The sequence below is a fragment of the Aotus nancymaae genome, unplaced genomic scaffold (genome assembly GCF_030222135.1).
Source record: "Aotus nancymaae isolate 86718 unplaced genomic scaffold, 86718_ANA_hifiasm-v0.15.2.pri h1tg000025l, whole genome shotgun sequence".
Classification (NCBI taxonomy): Eukaryota; Metazoa; Chordata; class Mammalia; order Primates; family Aotidae; genus Aotus; species Aotus nancymaae.
Genome location: NW_026988438.1, coordinates 7,344,491 through 7,365,573, shown reverse-complemented (window position 1 = coordinate 7,365,573; position 21,083 = coordinate 7,344,491). Strand labels below are relative to the sequence as shown.

Here is a 21,083-nt window from a genome sequence, read left to right as displayed (position 1 = left end):
TAGAGAGCGCACAATCACGAGACCTGCGCCTCCGGGCTCAGCCAGGAGGATGAAGGGCGCATGCGTCCCACTTAGGCCAGGGACACTCCCGTCCCTCCGTGAGCGCTATGCGCAGGCGCCAGCGCAGGTTGCAGCAGCAGCGCATTGCCTCTGCTGATGCCGTAGTCGTCCTGCCCCTCCCCCGTACCAGCTCTGCGGCCGCGCTCCAGGCCGCTTGCTCCACCCCCCGGCTCCCGGGACTGTGGACCCCGCGACCCTGTCCTCGGCCCTGTCCGCGCGGAAGCAGCCCGGGACTGCGCAGCGCCCCGCGTGCCGGTGAGCGACCCCGGACGTGCAGTCTCCAGGTCCCCTTCCGGAGCGGGGCTGAGCGGCGGCGCCATAGCTTGAGCCCGGCCTGACAGGGAGGGGAGGCCGCCGGAATACCGGGCCCGCCGCAGGAACAGGCGGCGCTCCGGGCTTGTGATCTAGGTGTTGTGTGGCCTCTTATGAGGCCCAGCCAAGGAGCTCCGGGCTGCGGCCCGAGCCCAGCCTCCAGGTTGCCTCTAGGCCCTCACACTTTGAGCGCCAGGTGGCCCCCTTGGTTTTGCTGTTGAAGAATTTTCTTGCTGTGTTGCTGGGATCTTATTTTTCAGCTTTACAGAGTAGGCTTTGTGCTAGGTGTTGTTATGGAGCTTTTTAAAGGCGCTGGTTTCCCTCATTCTCAAGCCTTTTCAGAACTAAGACCAGTGTCTACACACAAGATCAGGAGCCATTTAAAGTGGATGGAGTGCCGTGATCTATTTTTTTCTCTCCAAACTGAATCTGATATCCATGTTGGCTTTCAGTAAAGTAAGGAACGGCTGTAATAACAGAGAGATGGAGAAAAAGGGTCTAGCACCCATTTTTTAAAACACTGAGTCTCCAAGTATAAATAAAAGTGGTTAAACTTGTGAGTTTGCTAAGGAAAATCTAGCAGAGAAAGCAAGGGATTCCCGGTTTCTGACAAAGTCTGGCATTTGTCCAAACATCTACCTAAAGCAGAATCAATCAGGTCAGCTGTTAGATTAGGACAGAAAACAGGCCCAAACGGAGAGCCACCTGAGTTTGTCTTTCTGTGTTTTTTCTCCCAACGCCCTCCAGTAAGGTATATCTTAAAGCCTGGCTATATTGACTGAGATCCCAGACAGCGTATCTCTGAGGCTGAAAGGGTGCCCTTAAAGCCTTGCTGGTAAGGCCCAATGATCCCAGTACATCTGGTGTTCCGCATAGACCCCAAGGTCACAGTGTGTGTGCACAGTGATGTTAATTCTTCCCTGACCTACCTGTGGCTGGCAGGTGTTGATTTGACTGGAGTATTGTGTCACTGAGCCAAATTAAGACAGTGATTAAGTCGCAAATCATTTGTGGTTTTGCATTTAAATGGGCAGTGATTTTTATACATAGATAGATTTTTTTGAAATAGTGAAAATCTCATTTTACAGTTTTGTTTGTATACTATTTGTATAGATGTTTTTATTCTGTTTATTTGAGTGCAACAAGTAGATGGCATGGAATTTTTTTTTTAATCTTTGTATTTATTTTGGATATATTCATTGGGTACAAGTGCAATTTGCTACATTGATACACGACGTCCTGGTGAAGTCAGAGCCCTCCGTGCATCCATCACTGGAGCAACATACATTGTACCCACCAAGCAACAGGCATACCAAGTTTAGAAAGTAAAATTTTCTGCATAATATAGGATGAATTGACTTATTTGAAATATCTGTTTTGTTAAGTGAGCAATTTTGAAAGAAATACTATCTGTATGATATTTGTAAACTATTTTTAGGAACCGAGAAAAGATATATCAAATTTAGAAAGAGTACAATTATGTTATTTTTAAGTTTTGCTTTTTTACTTTATTAACTTTTTCTCAGAATATAAGCAGGAAAATATCAGCAGGGTGTATTATATGACTATTAAGTTCTTTTCAGCTTTAAAATTGTATGACCTTAAGTGTAATGTTACTGCATTATCTACCAGCAGAAGTTATTTTTGTGTAGGCACTAGTACTAATTATTTATTTCTACTTAGATTTTACATTTGTATTTAATTTTCCCCATGTTATTGTGATACTTTTATCCTGAAATTTTAAAGTTAGTGTTCTAAATTTCGCTGCTTCCTATTGGTAAATTATATGTAACATTTTGGAATGTTGGCTTTATAACTTTAACTCTGTCAACTGTTGAATGAAAAAAACCTGCATGATTTTGCATTTTTAGGTCTTTTTATTCTTGTTGCAAGTTTAAATGTTTAAAGCAAGAAATCTAAGGATGAAAAGGAGTGTTGATTGTATTTATTACCAAGGTGCATGAATTTTCAGAGGCTGAAACATACAACTTTGAAGTTACCTGGTGATATACATCAAATACCTAGTTATTGTCTACGCAAAGCAATTTTTGCCTTTCATGCCAACTAGTTAAAAGGTAGAATGTATTTTTATTTTACTCTAAGAAAAATGAAACCTGCATGTTTATTTTCAGAGAACCTGCAGAGGTAGACTTTTGTCAAATGTTAATATTTTGAAAGCCCATTCTCATCATAAGCATGATAGGATATCATTTCACATTATTTCGTTTAAAAAAAAAAACACTTCTGGACTCTGGTAAATGGATTTCTTGTTTCAGACATTATTTTGATTAGATATAATCTTAATCCAAAAGACAGTTTGAACATTCTCTTAGAGTTTGTTCTGTAAACCAAAAATAAAATTCTGAGCCCCCCAACTGACTGAATGGACCCCCCCTTCTCTGTCAAGGGTATTCCAAAGTAAACCTAAGAAAGTAGTTTGGGCCATGATGAAAAGGCAGGGGGAGGGGATTAAACATGCCTCATTATACTTTTCTCCCTTTGGAATTCAAATACAATTGACCTGCATTAATCAAAACAAGAGATCTTAAGACTAACAAAACAGTCTCTTTGTAGCAATAAGATATCAAATCTCAACCTGACTCTAATATAGCATCACTTGACAGATAGCAGGTCTTGAAAGAAATCAAAATATCTTATCCCAAAAACATATTTCTTTGAAATGGCCTTGCAAAGCTGACTCTTGTGGGGAAGATCCACATTCTGTACAGAACACCCTTTCCTTTCCAGATGTTTTCCTAATCCAGCAGAGATTTAACTAAGAGCCTGGAATACTTTAGGGTGTTATAAGAGATATTTATAATCTGTTCTCTCTGAAGCCTGCTACCTGGAGGCATTGTCTACATAAAAAGAACCATGGCTTCCACAACCTCTTCCCTTTGTCTTAATTTCAAACATTTGTTTCTGCTGACTTCAGCTCCTCAGGTAGAGTTAACCCTTTTCAAACAATTGCCATTAGGAAATCTTTAAATCCACCTATGCACCTATGACCTGGACACCCCCTAGCCTCCCACAGCCACTTCAGAATGTCCTGCCTTTCTGTGCTGAACCGATGTATACCTTACATGTATTGATTTATGCCTCTGCCTGTAATTTCTGTCTCTCTAAAATGTATAAATCAAGCTGTAACTCAACTACCTTGAGGACATTTTTCTAGGACCTCTTGAGACTGTGCCTCTGGCCTTAGTCACTCATATTTGGCTCAGAGTAAATCCCTTCAGATATTTTACAGAGTTTGACTCTTGCTTGACTGTTCTAAATTAATTAGCATAAATATCTCGTAGTGTTCTTGAATGTGTTCTTTTCCCTGAAGTTTACTGTAAGATTTTTATTTTTCTGTAGACATGGGAAAGTCTCTTTCTCATTTGCCTTTGCATTCAAGCAAAGAAGATGCTTATGATGGAGTCACATCTGAAAATATGAGGAATGGATTGGTTAATAGTGAAGTCCATAATGAAGACGGAAGAAATGGCGATGTCTCTCAGTTTCCATATGTGGAATTTACAGGAAGAGATAGTGTCACCTGCCCTACTTGTCAGGGAACAGGAAGAATTCCTAGGGGTATGTTTTATTGCATTGTTTTCCCTTTAAACAATGATTTCAGGTATTTGCTCAAATATAAAAACTATGGGTCTAAGCAACCACCTGTTTTAGAAGACTTAGAATTAAAGTTGAAACATCAGTCATCTTCAGACAAAAAGATGCAAAGGAAGTAAACAAAAAAATGTTAATTAAGGTTCCTAAAGTATTAAGGAAAACGACCTTACTACCTCCAGTATTTTTTCTTTCCCACCTACTATTATAGCAGATATTCACTGTCTGGTAAATGAAAACTTTTAGTCCTATTTGGCATTTATAGGGATGACATCATAGTTACTTGCTGCTTTGCTATATCAGATGTTAGAAGCAATTTAAGTAATTTGTTGACCTAATTTTAGTTTTTTTAAGAGATGAGGTCTCACTATTGTTGGCCAGGCTGGTCTTGAACCCCTGGCCTCAAGCAGTTCTCCCATCTCAGCCTCCCAGAGTGCTGGGATTATACCAGTAAGCCACCATGCCCAGCCAGAATTAATATGTAAGGAAGCTTAATCTTTCATGTTATTTTAAAAACTTTATTTTTAATAATAAGGATGGAGTTGGAGTTCCCCATGTTTACCAGGATGGTGTCAAATTCTTGCACTCAAGGGATCATCCAGCCTTGGCCTCCCAAAGTGTTAGAACTATAGCTGTGAGCCATCATGCCTGACTAACCTAATATTTTTAATTCATTCTCTAAGAAGAAGAATAAGGTGGCTATGCCCTAATCAGTCATTTCTAAAAGAAACTCTATGAAGAAGGATGGTATGTAAAAATGAGCCAAATTGAAAAAAAAATTGTTTGTGATATATCACAGGGGAAGGCAGAAGGAAATAATCCCTATGTACTGCTTACAAGTTATTTTAGGTGCAGTGGCAATAAGCCGAAAAAATAAAGATACCTTATGCTGTTCTCATTATCTTCTTGGTGAAATTTGATATGTGACCTTGGAGACACCTTAGGGAAGGAGGACCAGATGCAAGTATGAAGTGTACCAGATTTTCAAGAATGCTGTTGGTTGGAATTGAAGTTTACATTTGCGTTGGCCTTTGAGTATGATGGTTTTATCTTCACAGGATAGTAGCTATTTGAGAATAAAATAATTACTGTAGTTGAAGGGATTAATGCACCAGGCTCGGAGATGGAGGAGTACTGTTTTAACAGTCTGGTTACATGTTTGAGTTATAACCAGTAAACTATTTTGGCCACCTGGATACTGAGTATGGAAAGTAGGAAATCAAGGATGATTCCAGAGTTTTTTGTTTTTCGTCTGAGCAACTGAGAGAATGTAGTAGCAATTTATTAAAATGGAAAACAAGGACTTGGGTGTATATGTCACAAGAGAGTTCAGGAGCTCCAATTTAGACATATATATTTGGAGATGCTTATTTGACATGGAAGTGGATATGTTCAGTAGGCTGTTAGTTATCATAAGGGTTAGGTATTCAAGGGCAAGGCCCAGCCTCAAGTTATCAATTTATAGATGACACTTAAAGCTCACCTGAATGACAGTACCAAGCTAGTTGGTGCAGATAGCAAGATGAGACCCTAGCACTGAATCCTGAGACACTGTAGCATATCAAGGTCAGTGAAAGAATTAATGAAGGATCCTGAGAAAGAACAGCTAGAATGAGGGGAGGAAATCACTGTGTCTGGTATCATGGAAGTTAAGTGAAGAAGGTGTACCAAGGAGGAAAGAGTGACCGGCGTCAGCTGCTACTGATAGCTCGCGTGATGTGAAGACTGAGAGCTGGCCATTGGGTTTCCTGATACGGAGGCCACAGGAGAGTTTTAAAGAGCAGTTTTGGTAAAGCCATGTGTAGCATGTATAGAGTAGGCTCAAGAGTGCATAGGAGATGTTATATAGAGAGAAAACAGATTTTCTGAGGAGTTTGACTCCATAGAAGAGAAAAGAGTGGTGGTAGTTGGAAGGGGCTCTGAGGTCAGGAGAAGGATTTTTTTTATAAGATGGAGTGAATAATAGATGTTTGTATGCTGATGAGAATTATCTTTAGAGAAAACATTGGTAATTCCAGAGATAAGAGATTTATTGAAGCAATGTCCTTGAATAGATAAAAGGGCAGATCTAGTGCACAAATCTAAACAAAGAGCTGCTCTTTTTTCTATAAAAGTTAAGTTATAAGCATGGGTAGTTTATTCTTGGAAATAAGAGAGAAGATAAAGTATGGACACAGAAGCAAGAAGGTGGACAGACCTGATAATAGAAGCTTGTGGAAATTCTCTTCTGTTTATCATATAATGAACTAAGAATTAGGATACTGAAGAAGATATTAAAGATTTGAAGAGAGAGTTGAAGTTATAAAATTGTGGTCTTAGAGAGGCAGATTGAGAGTATGAACGTGGGAAACATAGTATGATTGTTGACATCATTAAGTGCTATTTGAGATGAGTCATCAAAAATGAAACCAGTGAGTATAGTTGTGTGTTTCTGCCTGTCCATGTTTAGCTGTGTTGATACATGCACAGGAGCAGAGGGTTGGTTTTAACCAGGGTTGTAGTTTTAGCCAAATGAATACCACTAAACAAAGTGAGATATACAAACACACAAAGATACAGATATCCGTATTATATGTATTTGTATAATTATATATGTGTGTGATGGGGGAGCACAGATGAGAGGAAGAGTATAGAAGTGTCGGGGGGCAGAAGCATTGTAGAAAGCTTTAGAAGAGAATTTGACTATCTGGTACCTTAATAGTTAATATGATAAGCCAACTTCTATTAAGATTATAAAATTGGCATTTTAAGGTCCATTTATCCATTAAAGCTTATGCATATAGCTTAACCGAAGAAAGAAATGGATTTTGAAGTGACTTTAATGTAGATTAGGGTGAGACCTGAAAGGGCCCTGGAAGGCTCAGTATGTAGGGGGCTCTTAAAACTTGAGACTCCTACTTCAAAAGCTGGTTTTGGTTTTCGAGTGGGACAATGTAAGAACCTCTGCAATGATAGAGGTTCTAGGAATGGGAGATAGCAGAATGTTTCTTCTTCTATCATCCGGACAACCAAATCAGAGTCTTAATGGACAACAGTGAAGCTGAAGGAGGGCCTGGTAAATTCAGCTCTTCTGAAAGCTGGGACTTGTTAGACTTTTTTCAGTGGAAGAAAATGTAATAGAGCCCTCATTTGTTATACTTTTTTTTTATAGTAGATATGAAAAAACACACTGTATTCTCTAGAACTTCTGCTGGGTAATTTCTGAAGACTTAGAGAGCAGTTTACTAAAGAGATGAGCGCCAGATGATATTCTGGTCTTTCCAAACCAGATTATGATGGGGAGCTATTATATTTTTAATTAATCATAGTAATTTCTAAACCTACTTCTTTCACATTTAGGGCAAGAAAACCAACTGGTGGCATTGATTCCATATAGTGATCAGAGATTAAGGCCAAGAAGAACGTAAGTGATTCTAAGAATATGTCAGTGTTTTATTTTTGTATTTTTTCAAATTGCATATAAATAATTTGAAACTATTAAAACTATTAAAAGGAAAAATGCTGTCACACTGTTAACTTATGCCATCATATGCTTCATATCCTTAAACAGACAAGCAAAAAAAGGAATTTCTGTTTGGGGTCAGGTCTTGAAAGCAGTGTGGTATCTTTATCTTCTCAAATCTACTGAAATAGATCTAGAATAGCAGTAGGAAACACACACACACATGCAATTTTCATTAAAAATTGGATGATAAGGTGTCCTCCACAACCCCAGAATAAAAACTAGTTTTTAAACAGGATGATAGCAGGAACCCAAACTGGCTTAGCCGCTGTGTGGAGGTTGTGAAGGAAAGCAAAAAGAGAGCTCCTAAGCATCTTATGAGCCTGGATACACAAAGCAAATACTCTGTTCCAAAAGAAGAGGACCCTCAGCAAATATTTCCAAGAATTCTCTGTAAAAATGACAAGATTCTGCATGCTCTAGCTTGGACAAAGTGCAAAAAGACCACAGAGATCTATTACGCATCTTTGAGAAGAGGAAACTGGACCATCCTACATCTTTAGACCTTAGGAAATAGCAAAACAAAAAATCTTGCAAAAGTGTACAGATACATATCCTCAAGAAAAACGTTGTTGAGTAGAATCCAATTTATACAGGACAAGAGTTAGGAATAAAGGAGAGAACAGATTCAGATATTAGGGAGATCATCTCAAAACTGTGGAGATAAATATACATGGAGGCCATGTTTTCAGATATTTTGTTTATCAACAGAGGATGGAACCCTTCAACAGTAAAACTAGCAAAGCAACACTGGCATATTCCATCACCGAAAATGGAACATTTTCTTAAAAATACAAAAGCTCTTCTCATTTAAACATGAGTAACTGGAAAGGATTGCAATAAAGCGTTACACAAATATACTTTTTAAGAAGTTGAAGAAAGTAAGCAGAACAAAATGCTGACAATAACGGCTTATGAGAAGAGCAGACGAACACTTTAATACTGTAGAAGCTGTAACAGGACAGCATAAGGCAGGAACTGAGAAGCTCAGAAATGAGATAACTAAACAATGAGAGTATGTGAAACCAATTTACAGACCTCTGGAAAGAATTAGAAAAAAAAAAAACATTTCCATAAAACTGGAAGAACACAAATACAAATACATTGGAAATGCAGTAAGAGAAATAGAGCACAAACAGGAAAAATGAAAACATACAAAACAAATTAATGTAAAAGATTTGAGAGAAAACCTGTAAGAGTCAAAAGAAAACTGAGTATGTATGTAATTGGAGTGTGTGAAGAAGCAAACCATAGGAACAGAACTGAAGAAATAAATGCAAAACATTAAATCAAAAACAGAGACCTACATACTGAAACACACCACAATCCTGAAAAACATCAACTCATTTTAGTGAAATTCTTCAACTTTAAGGTTAAGAAAACAACAACAAAACTCTTAAATACCCAGGCAAAAGGATCAATTAATTTAAAAAGGTTAGAAAATCAGATTGACATGCTACTACTTCTTGACCACAGTGCCTCAAACAAATAAGCAGTGAAGAGACGTATTTAATAATCAGGAAAATAAAATGAACCAAGGATTTATAAACAGTCAGTCTGACCCTTTATTACAAAACGTGTAGACAGATATGAGTATGAAGGAAATTAGGATATCCCTTTATAACCTAAAAATGGGAGAACTTTTTCACCTGTGATTTTGAATGCAGAAAAGGTACATTTGACAAGATAAACTTACAGGATGAAGACAAAACCTTAACTGAATTCAAAATACGAATAGCAAACTGGGAAGTAATGTTTGCAAATCGTATCACAGACAGAGGGACAATACTCTATAAAGAGCCTCAGAATTTGAGAAGGAAAAGGCCAACCTCCACAGCAAAACAGAAGCTATGAACAGCTAGTTCACAAAAAAGAAATGCAAATGACCTTTAAACATCTGAAAAGATGTTCAATCTTGCTCATAATATAAATGCAAATTAACACTACACGTAGATGCCAATTCTGTTAGATTGGCAAAAATCCAAAATGTTGACAACATACTTTGTTAGCAGTACTGACTGAAAACAAGTATATTCATTCCTCATTAGTGAATGGGAATTTGGCATTATTTATCAAATTACATCTGCATTTACTTTTTGGTTCAGGAATCCTACTTTGAAAAAGTTTATTCTAAAAATAGTTGTCAAATATAGTAAATGGTATTTGCCCAAATTATTTATTGTGCCAATGTATGCAGAAGCAAACAACTGGAAACAATGTAAACACCAATAATAGACGACTGATGGAATAAGATACTACGTGTACACAATAGTACAACGGAATGAGAACTGTATTTTACTGCAGTATGATATTGAGAATATGATTTTATTTGAAAACAACACACTCACGCCTACACACATATACACACAGACAATGGGATAAACCAAACACTAATACAATTGACTCCCCTCCGACTTGGGGAAGAAATTTGGAAGAGGGAGTGGATAAGCAAGTAAGGTGTGTATATGTGTGTTTATATCTGTGTACGTATTTTTTACATCACATAAAAAGTGAAAAGTTAAAGTAACTGCCAAAAATTTGAGACAAAAAGAAAAAACAGTATTCTAACTGTAGATCAAGTTTGTGACACTAACGAAACTGAAATAATTATTTTAACTGACTTGAAAACATTGTGTTATGACTGTAAATGTCTAGTAAGTTGTGTTCCAAATGGCAAAGAGAATCACAACAAATTTTAAACTGTACTTAATAGTTGCAGTGTTAGGAGTACCTTTGGTGTAGTTTGTAAATTTTATATGTAAAGTAAATAAGAAATTATGTAAATGTCTTTAGGGAACAAGATTTTTAGCAGTAAGTGCAAAGAGATACAAAATCAGAGCAACTGGATTTTCCACTTTCAACCAAAATAGAATAATGCCTGAAATACTCCCACATGAAATCACTAAAAAACTGGACATATAAACAATATTTTCAGATAGTAGACATCAGCCAGCATAGTGCAATGACTCCTGAGAAAACAAAAACAAAGCAGATAAGCCCTATGATTGCACCAGCAGGCTTTATGATTGTACTTGCTTGCTGTCTGAGAAGGTTCCAGGCTGCAGTACAAAGTAAGGAGCCAACCCAGGCAGAGCTCAGTGGTCTCCCTGAATTGAGGAGATGGAGCTGGTAGTCCAGAAAGCCAAGATGACTAGAGTTTGCAGGGCTGAGTACCAGATGGTAGAGAGCTGCAGAGGGTGCTCTCAGGTCTGCAGCTGCTTCCTGATCAACATATATGTGTGAGGAACATATATGAGGCTGAGGAAAGACCGCTCAATAGAAACAGAGAGAATAGTCCTCAGAGCTCACACAAGGCCAGAAACAGTTGTTTCTCAATTTGTAATAAAATTATAATATTTTGAGAACAACTTTGAGTCTTTATTTCTTTAAAAATTGTGCGAGTTGTGATTATCAGAAAATTATAGTTATCAATTGTTTTGTCTGTATACTTTAGCTGTGTCATTTAATCCTCAAACATGAATTTTAAAGAGGAAGAAGAAGAAACTGTGTTAAATACTGAGGGTAGGAAATGGCAAAAATGGAATTCTAACTTAATTGCAGATATACCACACAACTTTCATAACCATCAGCACCTTATAACTCCCAGGATTTGGTTGCTATCGCTAGAGCCATAAGAAAAAATCATTATTCATGAACTTTGTAATGAAGATATATATCGTCAGTCAACCAGCCAGTTTTTCAATTTGGAATGAAATACTACATGGAATGTTGTTTTATTGTCCCACCAGGTTCAACAGTACTTGTTATGGCTACAAACTTGGTAGAGTAATTTAGAACATAATTCATTTATTCACAACTAGGACTGATTTATAGGCCAAAAGCCCTAAATGGATTATGATGAGTTCACATGCCAATAAGTAATTAAAAATAAAACACAAAACTGTAGAAAAATCCAACAAAGTTCATATTTTTATTATGACGATTTTAAACTCTTATACCTTTTTATGGTATATTGTAGGTACTAAAACATGTTTAATGCCTTTTTATGGCATATTATAGGTACTGAAGACATGTTTAAATTTCCTATTAGGTAATCCAGTGGGGAGAACTACCCTACTCAGTTTGAGAGAGTCCAAAATAAGTGAGTGGGAACTGCTTTGTTTGCTCAAGACAACAGTATGGACTTAGTAGCAGTGACTTAGCAAATTTGTGTTTGCTTGTTTTATTTTGTTAATAAACCAGTTTGCTTTCTTTTTACATTGGACAACTTAAAATACTCAGAAATATTTACATAATATCTGCAGGAGGCACATTCATAGCTGTTGTAATGCATACAAAGATTAAATCCATCAAAGCATTTGGAAAGGACTTGGTGGTGAAGAGAGAATGGAAGAAACAATAAAATGAAAAATTTTTATATGACGAGTATGTAAGGAAAATAGGAAGTAATTGGCATGCAAGACTCAGAAACGAAAAAGGATATTGTGGGTATCCAATAGAGGACTTGTATATTAGAGAGAAGAGGAAATAGTTATTTGAAACTTTGGTTTTGAGGTTAACCTTGAACAGAGGAAATTTTTATCTACAAAGATGAGAAAGAGCAAGAAATGGAAGAAATACATTTCAGGAGAGTTAGAAGAATGGCAGAGGCATGTAAGGTTTAGCTTTTTTCCTTGTCTTACACCTGCATAATATCTCTTTTCTTGATTAAAAAAAAAAAATCTAACATCTTCAAAGCAGAGTTGATCAACGTAAACTCAATAGTTTAAAAACTGAGTACGTAAGTACTTTGAGGTTAGGATACTCAAAAAAAGACTAATCACATTAAGAATCATTGATGAGGCATGTGGTTATGTCATTATTTTTTTATATTTTAAAAATATCCAGGATGTGCAAGTTTGGTACGTAGGTAAACGTGTGCCATGGTGGCTTGCTGTACCTATCAATCCATCCCCTAGGTACTAAGCCCAGCATACATTAGCTATTTTTCCTAATGTTCTCTCACCCCCATCATTATTATTTTTAAGATGGTTCTGATGAGCAGTCGCTTTAGGGGATCATGTAATGGCAAAACTCACATGTGAAAATTCTGCTTCAGTGAATCTAGAGGGAGTTTTGCAATGTGTATTTGTATGAAGCTCCTGAGCTTGATTCAATGTCAAAACTGCTCTGGCAGTCACTAGAGTAAATATTCTATTGATTTTAAACCCAAAATCTCAATCTCCAAAAATGTGATTTCTTTTTTTTTTTTTTTTTTTCCATGGAGCCTTGCTCTGTCACCCAAGCTGGAGTGCAGTCAGGTCACTGCAACCTCCACCTCCTGGGTTCAAGCATTGCTCCTGCCTCAGCCTTCTGAATAGCTGGGATTAAAGACGCACACCACCACATCCAGGTAATTTTTGTATTTTTAGTAGAGATGGAGTTTCACCATGTTGGTCAGGCTGGTCTTGAACTCCTGACCTTGTAATCCGCCTGCCTCAGCGTCCCAAAGTGCTGGGATTACAGGTATGAGCCACCGTGCCCATCCAGTCTCATCTTTTAAGGAGACCATCTTAGCATTTAATAGATTCAGACACAACTATACCCAATACTTTCAGATGTGAAAATTTGGTAACGTTTAGTGTCTTACACATGTTGCTATTGATATATGGGGGAAATTGAACATATCTTCTCTAATGTTACATAATTTTTGATGCACATGTAATTAAATACTCTCTCTTCCTTTTCAGAAAGCTGTATGTGATGGCTTCTGTGTTTGTCTGTCTGCTCCTTTCCGGATTGGCTGTGTTTTTCCTTTTCCCTCGCTCCATTGACGTAAAATACATTGGTGTAAAATCAGCGTATGTTAGTTATGATGTTCAGAAACGTACAATATATTTAAATATCACAGTAAGTATAAATTTATATGACAACTGTGTTTAACTTCATTCTTCTGTCCTACTAAGAAGCACCTTTGTCCCTATTGAGAAGGTATTTGTTAAATGCGACACTGGTCAGTGTGCTTTCTGCATGCCTTTGCTGTATTGACTTTCTCTACCATTTCTGGTTCTGCTAAAAATAGCAATAATAAATACTGGCAATTCTCTATATACAGAATCATTTAGCATTTGAAATTAAATTAAAGAAAAAAGGTACCACATTTTAGTTTTCAACATTTGACTCGGAATAACTTCTAGCGAAGTGTTGACATAGTTGATTTGATAGGTTTTATAAATGTAACGTTTTCATTCTATTGTATTTGGCGAAATACATTTTTTGCCATTTTTAACAGACTATTCCTTTATCAGGTTTAAAGATGAAATACAAATGACTAGTTTCTCTTTTGTAAATTAGCATATGTGAAAATGCCCTGTGTGTTTCTCAGGATATTGTTTTTGGAAGGTCTGTCTAGCTTTGCCACTCATGAAAACAAAACAAACAAAAACCTCAAAGAGGTCTTCTACCTGTTTTACATGTTAATGTTTGTTTGAAAAGAGCATGGTTTGCTAACCATTGAATTAGGAAAGGGGATGATATATACTGGCCAGCCAAGAGATATATCTGTGTGACAGTGATCTGCCGGAAGGGGTGACAGTTGTTTTTTCTTGCAGAGGTACATGTATGGTTAAGGCTTAGAGATGTCTGTGGTGGTGGCTGGGAATAGGGAGGTTTGTTGGGACAGCAAGTGAAACAGAATGGTATGTTAAAGTGGAATTGCTACTTAATTACAGAGAAAAAATAACTCCCATGGATCCATGGATCCTTACTGCTTCCTATCAAAGGTTGCCAGTTTAAGGGCTTTTTCTTTAAAAACGACAATACAGGAAAAAAATATATATATGTATCTATGAATAAAACATTTATAACACATTGCTAATTGTAAACTGTTTCATACCACTGGGGAATTATTGGGTATTTTCTCACTTAGCCCTTTGGAATAAGGAACATATTTTCTTTTTTGTACAATGTTTAAAACATAGGCCAGGCTTTTTTTAGCCTATCTCCAAAGCCTTTTTTAGTGTCAAATACCATAAATATGTACTACTAAATAATAAAAAACCATGTGACATTTTCTTTTAAATACCAGAAAGTATAATTAAATGTGAATATTATACTCTTTATTTTAAATAATTATGCAGAAATCCTGACATCTTAGAATACTGCCACGTAATTAAACTGAGACAGACTGAACATTAAATGAAAAATAGGATTATTATTTGGCTGAATATTAATTTTAACTAGACAGATAAGAGGCTGAATTTTCTGTACATTGTCTTTCAGTATTTTGAAAATGGGACTGTTTTGCTTTCTTAAAATGAGTAGTATGATTAGTACTACTTTTTAGTAACATTTGTCTTTCTACTTATGAAAATATTTAATTTTCATTATGTGACATTTGAAAACTCTCGTCATGTATAAAGAATTTTATGTCTACCTGGTTCAAACTATTAGCGTATACATTTGTTTATGAACAATGCATATACATTTACAAGTGTAATCAAACATTCTCACATGTTAAAGGATACACACACACACTGATTCACATATACACAAATACACATTTCAGCTGAGATCACAGTACATTTTCCCATGTCGAATGGTCTTGTGTAGTCTTTTACATGATCGCATTATAATTTATTCACCATTTTCTTAATGGATGTTTAATTTTGCTGTTACAAATATTCAGAAAACATCTTGTGCTTAAATTTTGTTTCCATTTCTGTTTATTTGCCAATTAAAGATCATAAGTAGTTTAGGGCCTTTGTCAGTAATGGCTGTGATCTGTTTTCATCTTTTAAATTAAATGTTTTCTCACTACTCTGGGCAACAAAGTGTCTAACCTTTATTACTGCATTTTTATTTATTCTGTCTTATTTTTTCTTTGTCTTAATTCTCAGAAGTGTTACTCTCCACCTGTTTTACATCATCAATCCCTTAAATATTCTAATGAAATTTAGTACAGCAAAAGACATTTACCAGCATAATTTTGCATAAACAGAGACTTCCAAGATTCTTCTAACTCAATCCTTGGTTTTAGAAGATCCACTGACGTCAAATTAACAATCTCTTTCCTATCTTGTCTAGAAATGAAATTGACATGGGAATTAAGAACCAAGTAGATGAAATATTTATATATTTAGATAAGGGTACTATGTTTGAGAACTTTTTTGAAATTTCTTTACATTTGTGACTATACCAGTGTAAAGGACTGCATAAATGGAATCATGTATTCGCTGACTCTAGCACATTCTTTTTATCCTTTTTGCTAAAACTGTTTTCTCTCCTTCAACTCATCCCATATTGCATCTTTGTATATCTTTCTCCATATTCATATTAACATATTAACATATTAACATTTACATATACACTCACATATTCAGCTTAATAAAATCATTATTTTAAAAAATATAATTTAGTATTTATGTGCATCTTGGTTTTCACATTTGTTAACACCTTGTAAAAATCTTTCCTAATTATCTGGCTAATTGATTCTCTTTGATGTCTTCATAATATTACACATAAGGACTTAATATAATGTATTCATTCTTTTTATGAATAGAATTCATTTTATTTTCAGGATTTTTTTTCCAATTGCTAATAACACTGTCATTAGCATTCTAATGTTTTTATTTCTGTGGAATAGTTGCTCAGAAGTAGGATTGCTACATCAAAGTCTATGCATAATTTTAATTTTAATCTATATTACTAAATTACTCATCAAAATGGCTGTAACACTTCACATATTTGCTAGCAGTATAAAAATATACCTTTAGCCCATATCCCTGCCAAGAATAGAATTTGTTGCTTTCTATAAATTCTATTAGTTTTAGAAATTTAAAGCAGTATTACATTTTTACTTAAATTACCTTTTTTCTGACTATAAATGAATTTGAGTATTGTAAAATATTTCTCAGTCATTTAGCTTTGTACTTTTTTGATTTATGTATATCCTTTGTTCTTTTTTTGTTTCCTGTTAGCGTTTTGTCTTTTTCTTTTCAATTTGTAAGGGCTCTATGCATATTATAGATTATCAACCGATGCTTACAAATATTCTAATTCAGTGTCTACTGATTTTATGATACCTTTTGGTATGACTGTTTTAGATCATTTCTATATCTGTCATTTTTTGATTAAACATTTTTAAATTTTTTAATGACTGTTTTCTAAAGTAATTTGAGGCAGTAGTTGTAAATTAGAAAACTAGAAGGTGATCCTAGCTATTAGTTGTTACTTAAGCATATGAATGATGCAACTACATTTCTCTCCAACCAACAAGACTTGAATCTACCCCATTTCTTCTTCATAGTGAGCTGATGTAAATCTCTACTACTGTATAAGTTTAAACAGCAATTTCTTTTAAACAAAAAAGATTAATTTAGGTACTGTTGAACATTTTAAATGATCATCTTTGTATTTAACAGAATAGGAAACAGCTTACTAATATAGTTTGTGGAGACATGTATATGTATTTGTAAAAATGTAGATTAAATCTTAAAATTATTTGTATTGAACATTCACTAAGGCCACAAATACATTTTCTAACATTCATTTATCCATATTCTGAAACTATATTTTTCTGTGTGTTTTTTTTTAATGCTGAGTCACGTGTTTATTCTAGGCCTATTACATACATAGCACTCATGCATAAAACTAAATAATTGGTTTAATTTTCTGTGACATTTTGGTAATACTATCTTTTCCTTAATAATGAAGCATAGCCACAGCTGAAGTTACTTTAATTTTAAACACATATTTATATGTTGATTTTTAGCTAACCTGTACATTTTCTGTCTCCTTTTTTTGTAGAACACACTCAACATAACGAACAATAACTATTACTCTGTCGAGGTTGAAAACATCACTGCCCAAGTTCAATTTTCAAAAACAGTTATTGGAAAGGCACGCTTAAACAACATAACCACTATTGGTCCACTTGATATGAAACAAGTAAGTATCATGAAATACTTTGGAGGAGTTAAATGAATCTCAACTTCGTTTATCATATAACTTGAAGAAGGTGGGGGATTTCCCCAAAAACTTGATTTAGAAATATGTCTGCTGGGCACAGTGGCTCATGCCTGTAATCCCAGCACCTTGGGAGGCTGAACCAGGTAGACTACTTGAGCCCAGGAATTCGAGACCCACCTGGGCAACGTGGTGAAATCTTGTCTCTACAAAAAACACAAAAATGTGCTGAATGTGGTAGTGTGCACCTGTCGTCCCACCTACTGGGGAGGCTGAGGTAGGAGGATCACTTGAGCCCAGTAGATCTAGGCTTGCAGGCCATGATTGCACCACTGCACTCACAACTGGGTGACACAGTGAGACCTTGTCTCAAAAAAAAAAAAGGAAGAAAAGAAATGTGTCTTATAAACATATAAGATGAAATCTTTGAGAGTCAAGCTTGTAAAGGGAAAAATTTCTAATTCTTTGAAGTTATGAAGTATATTTGAAATGTTTGATGTTTTGATCCTTTTCTCTATTGATTTTTTTCTCCTTTTTTTGCCTTTCAGATTGATTACACAGTACCTACTATTATAGCAGAGGAAATGAGTTACATGTAGTAAGTTCTGATTTGTATTAACTTTTTATTATCAAATAATGAAGTGTGTAGAATAAAGTATAAAGAATATACATATTTTTAAATTTCCACAATCAGTCAGAAAGAGTACATTATGCAGTATTTTTTCTGGCTTCTGGTCCTCTCTGTTCTCTCTTTTTCAACATAAATAATATTTATGTGTATATATATATACACACATACTTTTTAAATTTATTTTTCAGGATTAGGGTCATATATACTATGTCACTTTATTTTTAGTTACTATGTTATAAAAAGCATATTCTTAAACAGTCTTGTGTTTGTTGATATTAGTATGGGGGACTGAAAATGCTAATGATTATTGGTTTGCTTATTGGTTTGAAGTTCTGAAGTTTTTACAATGGGTCTAAATGATTATTTACTCCTTTTAGGTAAAAATAATCATCATTAATTAATTTAATCAATTTAAGAATTATAATGATTAATTATAAATTTTATCATCTTTTGAATAAGCTTAGATATAGAATTTTAGGGTAAATAACCTGTTTATAAAAATTAAGAAAAGCAAAATATTTAAGTAATTTATAGCCTGCATTTAAACAACTCTGCAGCTGCAGTGATAAGAGTACATACATGTTTTTCAAATAGGAAGTCATGAATATATCATTGTTTGAAGTATGCAAAATGTTCAACCAACAAATGCTTACTATATAATCTTAGATAGCATCTCTGTTAGCTTTAATATAAGAAGGAGAATTTTAAATTGATAATGTATTAACTTGTATTTGTTCACAATTTAATTTCTTTAACAGTGATTTCTGTACTCTGATATCCATCAAAGTGCATAATATAGTACTCATGATGCAGTAAGTATGAATTTGTTTTGAAAGAGATATTTATTAAAATTTTAGATTGATGACACTGACTTATAATATACACAACATCTTTATAAATGCCACCTCAGTTGGGTTTGAAGTCTTACAAGAGTGCTATAAGGTTGAGTAATTATCACCCACTTTAAAAATTAGGAAATGGTTGCTCAGAGTAGTAGTGAAAGACTACATGACTTCTAAATAGTGAATGTGGTTATCACAAGAGTTCCGAAAAATGAAAAGAACAGAGCGAACTGAGCCTCACATCCAATTCCTTACTCCCTTGATAAATAGTCATTAACTGTAATAAGGAGAAGTAATATTAGTGGTTTGTATAAATTGGTTGTTATCTAAGCCAATAAAACACTGTTGGTTACAGGTTTGGTATTTTGACCATTAGCTGATGTTTGATTATCCTTTTTTCTACTGTAAGAGAACCATGGTCACTTTTAAGCATATAATGAACTTTTGTATTTTTAACAGAAGATAATTGTTTAAAATATTACACTTATCATGTGTAATTATATCGATAGGGCTCGCTCAGCTATCATTTTTGTTGTCTATTGGGGAAATATTCCTTAAGAGGTCTGTGTGTACAACATTAATTTATCATTAATCAAATCTCTTCTGGGAGAGAATTTTTATGTGTAAAAGTAATCTCACTATGGAAAAACTTCTAATATAACTATTAAATGTTTCTCCCCACTTACATTATTTTTAGAGTTACTGTGACAACAACATACTTTGGCCACTCTGAACAGATATCTCAGGAGAGGTATCAGTATGTCGACTGTGGAAGAAACACAACTTATCAGTTGGGGCAGTCTGAGTATTTAAATGTACTTCAGCCACAGCAGTAAAAACTGTAAGAGATGGATTTAAAGAAGAAGTATCTGTTGATATTTCCTATACTCTCAATGAAGAGATATTTCCTAATAGGAGATCTTAAATTGAACAAACCTAAAGTTTACACTTCTATTTTAAGAGTACATTTAAAAATATGTGGACCTGCAGTTCTTGTAACTGTCCACTCTGTGTTAATGATGTATTTGTACTAGGATCTTTTACTTGAATCTGAAGTTACTGGTTGATTTCCTTCTGCAGCCTATCCCCTACAGAGAAAAGCTGAGACTTCCCCTATAGGACGATAGTTATTTAAAAGTCATAGCTCAAGTCACTACTGAAAACATAATTTTGGTGATGAACATAATTTGAGAAACTTAATTTCTGAATGTTTTTATAGAAAATTACTGAAAGTCTATTATTCATGGAAGACTTTTAAAGAATAACCTTTTTTCCTGTTTTATAAATTCCCATTGTTATATGGTAGTATTTCAGCTACAAAATATTTTAGCTTTTAGCTAAACATTTATAGCTTTTCATTTGTTGAAACTGTAATCATCTGCATGTTTTTGTGACTTATTTCAAGTTAGTGATTGCCTAACACTTATAAGCCAAAATAATCTTTGCAAAATTTCATACCTAAAATTTTTGAAAGACCCTAAATAATATGTTTTCACACATCTTTCTGTATTACTTACAGTGTTGTGAAATCTGTGTGTGAGCTGCAGACATTATCATTTAATGTATAATACTGTAAATAAACTGTGCATGGCTTTCGTACAGCTTTAGTAAATGTCAAATAAAGTGGTACAGATTCATTAAAACAAGTTTCTCATAAAAATATAATAAATAGGAAAATAAAATTCAGAAACCCATAGAGTGGGAATAGGTTCCAATTACATGTTGGATCTGGCATATAAAATAAATTTGAAATCAAATGTTTTGATGCTCCATTTTTTTATGTTGCTTTTCATACTGATGTAGACATGTTTCACAACTGTTAGGTACCCAGTTATCAATTTTATGACTGTTTCAGGGGAGGAAATTATTGCTTTTGACAGAAATTGTTCAAGAAATCCTGTCATTAAATGATGCTGGCTATATCAAAATAAAGCCTATTTAGAAATTTAATCACTTTACAAATCATTTGGAATATGATGCCTCTAGTAGTTACTTTTTTATAGTTTTCTACTTTTGGTTTTGAATTTATTTAAAATTGTTTTCAAATAGAGATTATTGAGTTCGGCGTTTTATATTTTCAGTATCATTTTTCTTTTTCTTTTTTTTTTGTCTTTTCACTTACCAAGTTCTAGGGACATTTAAAATATATATCACTAAGTGTAAGAGTGATTATGATACCAAAAAAAGTAGGTGGGTTGAGATTAATTTCTATTTTCTT

At 34.7% G+C, this 21,083-nt stretch overlaps 1 protein-coding gene across 3 annotated transcripts; it reads left to right on the top strand.

Moving 5' to 3' along the window:
• Positions 1-240: 240 nt before the first annotated feature.
• Positions 241-20,815, top strand: TMEM106B (transmembrane protein 106B). 3 transcript variants are annotated; one of them, XM_021674188.2, is made up of 8 exons: positions 241-315; positions 3,733-3,951; positions 7,324-7,387; positions 13,177-13,336; positions 17,234-17,374; positions 17,941-17,990; positions 18,782-18,835; positions 19,563-20,815. In XM_021674188.2, exons 2-8 carry the CDS (start codon positions 3,735-3,737, stop codon positions 19,699-19,701), a joined length of 825 nt encoding a protein of 274 aa, XP_021529863.1. In that variant the 5' UTR covers positions 241-315; positions 3,733-3,734; the 3' UTR covers positions 19,702-20,815. The 3 variants fall into 3 exon arrangements, with proteins under 3 accessions (XP_021529863.1, XP_021529865.1, XP_021529864.1); XM_021674190.2 differs by lacking the exon at positions 241-315 and adding an exon at positions 618-641; XM_021674189.2 differs by lacking the exon at positions 241-315 and adding an exon at positions 2,268-2,447.
• The last annotated feature ends 268 nt before the right edge of the window (positions 20,816-21,083 follow it).